Source organism: Nannospalax galili, unplaced genomic scaffold (genome assembly GCF_000622305.1).
Source record: "Nannospalax galili isolate Female #2095 unplaced genomic scaffold, S.galili_v1.0 scaffold1714, whole genome shotgun sequence".
NCBI classification, from domain to species: Eukaryota; Metazoa; Chordata; class Mammalia; order Rodentia; family Spalacidae; genus Nannospalax; species Nannospalax galili.
The window spans coordinates 450,239-459,081 of record NW_008334552.1 but is presented as its reverse complement, the minus strand read 5'-3'; the positions used below and the strand labels follow the sequence as shown (position 1 = coordinate 459,081).

Below are 8,843 nucleotides of genomic sequence, written 5' to 3'. Positions count from 1 at the left end.
CCCACCTCCACCCCCACCCCCATGCTTGCCCCCTAAGTTTCAACTCCCAGGAACCTTCCAGGACCTGTCTTTCCAGCTCCAGGCCTTGGCCTGTGAGGTCCCACCTCTCTGCCCAGCATTCTTTCTCCTACACCAAGGGCCCGGCTAAAACATGCATTCATTTAACAAACTTTCTTGTTCATCTTTTTCTGTTTAGGTATTAGAATATAGTGGGGAATAAAACCAAAACCCAAGGTCCCTGTCGCCCTAGAGTTGACTCAGGAAGATAACCGCCAACCAGAAAGGCAATTCCAGGTGTGATGACTATTTGGAAAGCAAGATGAGGGGCTAGAGAGATGGCTCAGCAGTTAAGAGCACTTACTGCTCTTCCAGAGCTCAGGTTGGGTTCCCAGCACTCACATGGTTGCTAACAACTGTCTATAACTCCAGTTCCAGGTCTCTACAAGTACTGCATTTACATGCAGGCAAAAACTCATATACGTAAAAAAATAAAATCTTTTTTTTTTTTTTTAAGATGAGTCCAGGGCTATGAGAGTCACATAAGAGAGATTTGGGGACTTGAGAGACGGTTCAGTAATTAAGAGCACTTACTACTCTTGTAGAGAACCAGGGTTCGGTTCCCAACACCCTCATGGCAGCTCACAACTGCCTGTAACTCCAGCTCCAGGGGATCCTAGGCCTTCTTCTGGCCTGTGCAGGTGCCCATAGGCACATTCACATACACATACACATACACATACACATACACATAAATAAAATAAACCTTAAAAAAAAAACAGAACAGAGGTCTTTAGAGAGGAATGGGGAGGTGAAGATGAGAGATTCCCTAGGAAGTGACATCAAGCAGAATCTTGAAAGATAGGTAAGGGGGGATGGAGAAATGGCTCAGGGGTTAAGAACACTGGCTGCTCTTCCAGAAGACCTGGAAGAGCACTTACATACATGCAGGTAAAACACTCATATGCATAAAAATAAATAAATAAAAAAAGACAGATATGTAAGGGTTAGACAAGAATGTTCTAGGACTGGGACTATAGATGAGTTGTAGAGTGCTTGCTCAGTGTGCATGAAGATGAGTCCGATTCCCAGTGCCCTAAGATAAAACCTTAAAAAAGTATTCTAGGTAGTATGTACAAAGATCACAAGATGAAAGGTGGGCTATGGATCTAAGGATGAGGAGGTTGGGGCAGCTGGATGTGGGATAGCTAAGGCTTAAGAGGGCTAGTCCCTTAGACCCACCAGAATCCTACATAGGATTTGGTGCTCTGTAAGAATTATGGGATGAGGCTGAAGAGATGGCTCAGTAGTTAAGAGCACTGGTTGCTCTTGCAGAGGTCCCTGGTTCAATTCCCAGCACCCACATGGTAGCTAACAACCATCTGTAACTGTAGTTCCAGAGGATCTGACGCCCTCTTCTGACTTCTTCAGGCACTGCATGACACAGGTGCACTTATATGCAAGCAGGCATAATACCCATACACATATAGAACTCAATAGAGGCATGCTTTTGGAAGTCCTTCTCAAGAAACTCCAATGGACTCTCATATGAACATTTGAAAATTGCTCTGTTCTGACTTTTTTCTATTTCCCTCTCTAGAACTTGTAATGCTAATTACTCTTGCCTTTACTTCTTCTTCACATCTCCTATTCATGATTCAAGGACTTTCTTTTCCCCTTAGAGACAAGAGTTATGCAATTTGGGAGTCTTTTAGATAGATCCACTGAAGGAGTACTCCAGTTGCCTCACCCTGCTTCCCTGTTCAGCAAGGAAGAAGCCAAAAGGGTCTGTGTCCCTATTCCCTATTGGGAATTTGGGTAACCCCTTCAGAGGATGGCATGGTAAGAATAGGAGGTAGGAATTGGCTAGGCAGTTAGGGTAAAAAGACCCCAAAGAAATGTAGCCAGTTTCTTGACTAAAAGTAAAAATGTCCTTGGGCCTGTTAGCAACATACTCTGTTCCAAAGGCCAAAAATGTCAAAAGTATTTTGGAGCTTGTATCTAATCCTTAAAAGATTTTAGGGTTACCTCTTCAGAGGGGGGAATGTTGGAGGGGAGGGAGTAGGCATGGATTTGATCAAAACACCTTATATACATGTATGAAATTCTCAATAAAGTTTTTGTAAAAGTTAAATATATATAAAGACATTATGGAATGAATGACATCCTCTGAACTAGGGACACTTGAGAAGACTCGGAAGTCCCATGTCCTAGCCTGGGCTTCCCCACAGGACTCTTGCATCAAAGGCCTGCAGGGGAGGAGAGGGAAAGTTCTTAGAACTCACCAGTGCACAAGGCAGTTCCCCCCGTTGAGGCGGCAACAGTGAATGAAGTTGATGCATTCTTTAAAGTGCTTTTTGCTAGAGAAGAAAGAGTAGGTGATGGAGTGCTGGGGGGGGGTCTCTTAAGAGACCCTCCTCCTCCCCATTTATGGACAGCAAGGGACAAAGAACCCTAGGGTCCTCAGTTCAGCTAGTGTGTACAATGAATAGGGCCACAACTATGGGAGGAGTCAGAGGTGTGTGTGTCAATAGTGACATTTCAGGCAGGGAGAGAAGCTGGCCCCACCATGTGCCAGGTGTCCCTCCAGTGGGTGCTGAGGAACAAGTTTCTGCTGTGGGTGAATTCTGGCCTTTCAAGAAAATGAGTGTGTGTGAGGGTGCCACTCCTGTGGGGTCTGCAGCCACAGAATCTGAAACAATGGTCAGGAGTGAGCTGGAGAAGAGCCCCAAAGGGCAAGGGTTCAGTGTGGGTCCATCCCAAGCTGGAGGCACTGATTTAATAACCCAGCCAAAAATCCTGTTTTTCAGAGTTCCCCCAAACATGCCCAGCCCTGTCCCAGACCCTCAACTCACATCCCCCAATCTCTGTGAGCCTCCTTGATTTTGATCACATCTTGGTTTTATGTAGCCAAAGCTCAGAGAGAAGTGATTTGTTCAAGGTCACACAGCGGTAAATGGTAAACCCTGGCTAGAAACCAGGTATCTTAATTGCAAGGCAGGAACAGGTTGACTCTGACCCTCAAATCTGCTGGTTCTCTTGGTCCCAAGAGACAGGACACTTTCTCCCCACCACAGCTGAGGAAACTGAGGCTCCAGAGAGACCTGGCCAAGGGACATGTTACAAGGGCATAGTAGAAACAGACTCAAATCTGGCTCTGGGTACCCCATGACAGACTTCTGGCTTAAAGACTCTCTCTCCCTATCTGCTCAGCTGTTGGCCCATCCAGGGGAACTTACATGGGTACCTCAGGAGTATCTGCCACTGAGATGCGAAGGTAGGTGATGTCCTGCAAGGACAAAATGTATTCAGATGGTGGGTGCTTCCCGGCACCCCGCCCCGGTCTGAGCTTCCTAAGGCCAGTGTTAAATTATTTCTCTGTCCACCTCCAAAGCAGACACTGTCTAGGGGGGGCTACCAGGTCTGTTTGTACAAACAGTGTCCCCACCCTTGTGACCTGGACACAAGGACTGGATGAGCAGGACTCGGGAGCCTTTCATTTATTGGGAAGGGGTTTCTTAAAGTGGACTGCAAAATCACACAGTGAAAAGGAGTCGATCTGTTCATCTTGAAAAGTAAAACTTATGGAAAGGATAACCAGGCATAGTGGTGTACACTGGTAATCCTAGCACTCAGGAAGCTGAGGCAGGAGGATCATGAGTTAGAAGCCAGCCTGGGCTACCATAGTTAAGACCCTGTCTCAAACAGTCAAAAAACAAAGTTTATATTTCATGAATTATGATTATAAAACCATTACTAATTAGTGGAATAGTCAAGAAAGAAAAGAAGCTAAGCATTTTTTTTTCTGACATACTTGCTTTGAGGCATTGTTTCACGCTGAACCTCCACAAAAGGTTGGGAAGGTCATTTCTGCACATGTCCCAAGCACCCTGCTGTCTTTTCTCAAGGGTTGCCCTTAATACTCTGCTACTTCATATGGGCCTTTTCAGGTGCCTGGTTCACCTCTGGCTGTGGCTAAATGACACAGGGCCAGTCCTCCTGTGTGCATGGCTCTGTGGGAGGCTGGTCTCTGTAACACCTCCAAGGTCATGGAATCCTGAATCTTTTGCAAGATTTGCAGTTTCACTTTGCAATGTGTTTGGCCTTGGGCTTGCTTATATTATCAAACCCTGCCTGCTGAATTCTCCGATGGGAGGGAGAGCCGCTAACAAGGAGGGCTTTTTTTTTTTTTTTTTGTAAAGAGTCATTTCCTAATAAACACATTAATAACTTGGAAAGCCTGCTCATGCAATCTGTTTGGACTACGTACTCCAATACTCCAGAATGAGGCTGTCCTAGAATGAAAAATCAGACTATACTGGCCTGGAAATTTCTTCATTGACAATGAAAGTCATAGGTTATTGTCAGCTTCCCTTAGAGACCATCAAATTTAACACTTGAAAAAAATAACCACAAAAAACTGAGGCCCAGAGAGGGTGAAAGACCCAGCTCAAGGTCATACAGCAAATCTATGGTGGAACCTGGTTTTGATCTCAGATCTCCAGAACTTTTTCAATACTCTTTAGTGACACAGACTCGAACATATAAGAAGGGGCTCTTTTATGATGAGAGAGAGAGAGAGAGAGAGAGAGAGAGAGAGAGAGAGAATGTGTGTGTGTGTGTGTCCTGTACACCTCTGTGTGCATGCATGCGACAGTCAGGGGAAGACATTGGGTGTCCTGCTCTATCACTGTCTGCCTTATTCCCTTGGGACAGAGTCTCTCACTGAACCTAGGGCTGTTTTTTCAGCTAGGCTAACAACCAGGAAGTCCCAGAGATTCTCCTGCCTCTGCTCCTTCCATCCCCAGCTCTGGGGTTACAGGAACATGTGGCCATGCCTGGCTTTTAAATTGGGTGCTGTGGATCTGTAGCAAGTGCTCTTAGCTCATGAGCCATCTTTGTTGTTGTTGATTTGTTTTTGGTTTTTGCTATTATATCTGTTGTAATTTGTTGAGCATCTATATATAACCCAAAGCAACTCCATGTGGTCAGTACCATTGTAGCATTTCCATTTATAGATGGGGTGACTGGGGCTCAGCTTGTTCTGTGCAGAAGGTCACAAAGAGAACAAATGATCTCCTGACTCCAGACCCAGTGGTCTGAATTTCTTACTTTAGTTTTGGGGGTCCTAATACCCTCACCCTTTCCTAGAATTTCACAAGAGCAGCACCAATCATTAGTGAGATCATTCCTTCTAGTGTGCAAAGGCATCTTCACCATCTGGCAGGCCCTTTGTATCCTCACAACAGCCCTCTGGGGCAGTTGAAATCAAAGGCCCAGAGAGCTGTAGTCACAATCCAAGGTTGCACAGAACCCAGAGTTTTCTGCTTGGAATCATTCAGCCACTAGACAATGGGAAGGATTCCCAAGTAGGGGGTCAGATAGCCTGTGTCCAAGTTCCAGTTGACTACTTTCTTAGATGTGTGACCTTAGGTGACTTCATTTACTTCCCTGGGCCTCAACTGCATATAGGGATGATATCTTAAAACAGTCCAGTGGGAACACTGTATGAACCAGCTTGGGCCAAGATAGCAGCCTCGAGGACTGCGGCACAGTGGTAGAGCATTTACCTAGCATGTTTGAAACCCTGAGATCCATCCTCAGTACTGAAAAAAAAGAGGGTGACATCTCCGGGCCTCGTGCATAGTAGGTACTTAATAAATTGCTGGTATAGAACCTACCCTCCCCACCTACTATCTGTGGAATGGGAGTTCAGAGTACCTGCAGCAGAGTCTGGGGTGACTCATGGATAGAGATGATGTGTGTGATCTTATTCCGGCCCAGCTGATCCGGGTCTTTGGCATCTGAAAGAAACAGGAGGCTTGAGCCAAGCTGGCAGGTGTGACTTATTTATTCCTCATGGTCAAGTGTAGCCAAAGCTGATGCCCAGCTCTCCTCCTCATCCCTTTCACTCAAGCTTGGCCTACCCTCTGCTGGCTGCCTGTCCCTTCCCCATCTCTGGGCATGACACCCTGAGGTTTCTACAGTCTCACCCCTGGGGCACCCACCAGACACACGCCAGCTCCAACCTTGCTGGTACTGTTCTTTCCATCTCAAATGCCCATCCCTAGTGCATCCTTTGACCCAGCAATTCTACTTCTAGGAATCTGTGGACAGGGTGGTTGCACACAGAAAGCTTCATGTGGCAGCTTCTCTGCAGCACTTCAGATGCAGTTAAACATTTAGAATAACCTAAGATTCATCAAAAAGAGGGCTTAATGAAAAGTAGTATATTCATACTTTGGATTCTTGAGCAGCAATTAAAATGATCTCTATAAACTGATGGGCAAGGATGTCCTCAATATATACTTTAAGCTGCAAGACCAGTGTGCAGAATGGGTTTCCATTTGTTTGGACTATATCTGTATCTATAATATAAGATAAGTGGCCTAGGTCTATACCCTTCAGTGCTGTCAGTGGCCATCTCTGGGGGGAGGTGTGAGTGTCCAGTGTGTACCTTTTATAATTGGGATAAATAACACATAGTCCCTCTTATCTCTGCAATTTACTTACTCATTCAATAAGCATTCCCCACCTGCCCACTGGGTGCAGGCTTTAGCTGGTCACTGAAAGTCAAGGGTCAACTTCATGGGTCCTGTCATTGTGAAACCTACATACTTGGAGAGGACTTAGAGCTAACTTAGACAAATCCTCTAAGAAATCAATGTGGAAGGACCCAGGGCTTGTGGGATAGGGCACCCGAGCCTTCTCTATGACTTTTTACCTTGGGTGCCCAAGCCTTGAGCCAGACCATCTCAGCACATTTTCTACCAGAAAGTCAAAGGTCTGTGTTCAGATCTGGCTCCGTACCACCAGCCTGGAGGTCCAGGGCCTCCTCAAAGGAGGTTGTGGGGGGAAGAATTCCAAGCTTCCCACTTGAAAGCTACACTCCCAAGCAGACCTAAACCAAAACCTTGTGGAAGAACCCTTAGGACAGGTAGGCCTCATGCTGAGGAGGTGGGCAAGGTGCAGTCCCTGAGCCCCTGATGCCACCCTTTGACCTCTTGGTGGGATGTGGGGGAAAGGCCAAATGTGGGGAGATCAGTGTGGGACCTTGATGCTCCTTCTCTGCCCTTCCCAGCCTGACCTTTTACCCATGCACCCCTCCACAAACTGGTCTCCCTCCCAGTCTGGCATCCTCCCTCCCCCAGGCCCCATTCCAGAGAGCTTCTAAGTTGTGTAGGCCTGAGTGTGAATAGTGGACTCAGGCCCGGGACAGGCAGAGTGTCATGGCCTTGGGACAGAGTGGGCAGTGCTCACCAATGAAGTTTCCGAGGTAGAGTCCAGGAAGTACCTAGAGGCAGGACAGAAGGTTCAGCAGGGTGCCCGCTGCACCCCTTCCCACCTGTGGGAACCCACAGCTCCTCTCTGCTGGTGAAGCTAAGGAAGCAATCTCCCTGACAGGCCTGGGTGCTCCCACGGGGCTCTGGGTTTCTGGAAATAGTGGAAGCACAGGCAATGGAGTTAACTACAGGAGGAGCCAGGCTGGGGAGAGGTGGATGGAAAAAAGAGGGAGAGGCAGAAAGTCCAGGTAGAGAGGGAGGAGGAGCACGGAGGGGTGGGCTAGGAGGGAGGGGACTGAGGCAGGCACAGGTGGAAGGCCATGCCCAGCAGAGCTGGACGGATGGGGAGGAGAGCCAGAATCCAGGCGTCCCAGACCCACACAGACACATGGAGACAGAGAAACGCGCTCCTGGAGAGGGGAGCGAAAGACAGCAAGAGTCAGAGTCGCACAGAGGACAGATAGGCAGGGGCAGAGACAGAGAGACCGAGATGAGCCACACAGCACCCAGCAGGTCAGCTGCGGGCAGAGGACCCACCGGGCTGCGGGCGGGGACGGCCAAGCGCGCCGTGCGGTTCCCCCTACCTTGGTCATGCCATTCCCCATGATCCCAGTCCCAGGGGGCCGGACGCAACCCCAGCTCGCCACCTGGAAAGCGCTGGGCTCAGAGCTGCCGGGCTGGCCCAGGCCCAGGGCCTGCAGCCTGGCTGGGAACCCGGGGCCCGGCGTCCGCGGCCCTGGCCAGCCCTGTCCAGCCGCCGCCGCCGCCAACGCCCGCTGACCCCCCCACCCCACGCCCGCTGACCCCCTCCGGCCCCGGAGGGAAGTGGTGGAGCCGCCGCCGCCGCCGCCGCCGCAGCCGTCGCCACAGCCGCAGGCTCCTCCTACCCCCTCGGTCATATGGGCCCCCTTCCCCCCCCCGTGGGTCGTGGCGGGGGGCCAGACAAAGCCCCAGTGTGCTGGGCCCACGGCCCGCGGGACAACGGCAGCTTGTTGCGGCCGCGTGGGGCGTCACCTCCGGAGGTGGGGGCGGGGCTCCCCCCCACCCTGGCACTGTCAGGCTCTGGCAGATGGGGGGATGTGTTGAGGATCCCCCAATGGGGCGGGGTCACTCCGGCTTCAGCTCTGCCTGCACCTGTCTGTGGTCCAGGTGCAAAGCACCCAGCATCTCTGGCCTAGGTTCCCTTAGGGAAACCAGAACAGGGCTGGACTCTGATTACACTAAAGGCTCTGCTGTTCAGTTTCTGTTTGCTAAAAGAAAAATGGGTAATTACCTTCCACTATATTCCTCAGTCTATGCAGCCATCCTAGCAGCCAGCCTTCTTTCCCATTCATCCAACCATGTACTACCTCTACCCTCCTACTCATCAGTTCTAGTCACCTTCTACCCATCCATCAACCATCTGTGCAACCTCCCATCCATCATCCTCACTCCCTTCCTGTCACTTACCCATCTGTCCACCCATTCAGTCATCTCTCATCCCCTCTCCCTCTCTTCTTCCCTCTCTCCTTTCTGTCCATTCTTCCATCCCTCCCATTCACTCTGGCCCCTATGATCGTTGGA

The 8,843-nt window shown here is 49.5% G+C and overlaps 1 protein-coding gene across 7 annotated transcripts in view; it reads right to left on the bottom strand.

The window, feature by feature from the left end:
* The window catches only part of Dusp15 (dual specificity phosphatase 15), a 10,726-nt gene extending 2,676 nt beyond the window's left edge, over positions 1–8,050 (bottom strand). Inside the window, exons 1-6 of one of the 7 annotated variants that reach the window (XM_029561761.1) lie at positions 7,865–8,050; positions 7,258–7,291; positions 6,006–6,189; positions 5,719–5,801; positions 3,237–3,286; positions 2,283–2,357 (exon numbers count right to left, since the gene is read on the bottom strand). Coding sequence is in view for 5 of the 7 variants with exons in the window: in XM_008829386.2 (XP_008827608.1) it covers positions 2,283–2,357; positions 3,237–3,286; positions 5,719–5,801; positions 7,258–7,291; positions 7,865–7,885 (263 nt within the window). In the remaining 2 variants the exon portion in view is untranslated. Of the gene's footprint in view, positions 1–2,282; positions 2,358–3,236; positions 3,287–5,718; positions 5,802–6,005; positions 6,190–7,257; positions 7,292–7,864 lie in introns of those variants that run through there. The other 6 variants (XM_029561762.1, XM_008829386.2, XM_029561760.1 and 3 more) reach the window with 6 other exon arrangements.
* Between the last annotated feature and the right edge of the window lie 793 nt (positions 8,051–8,843).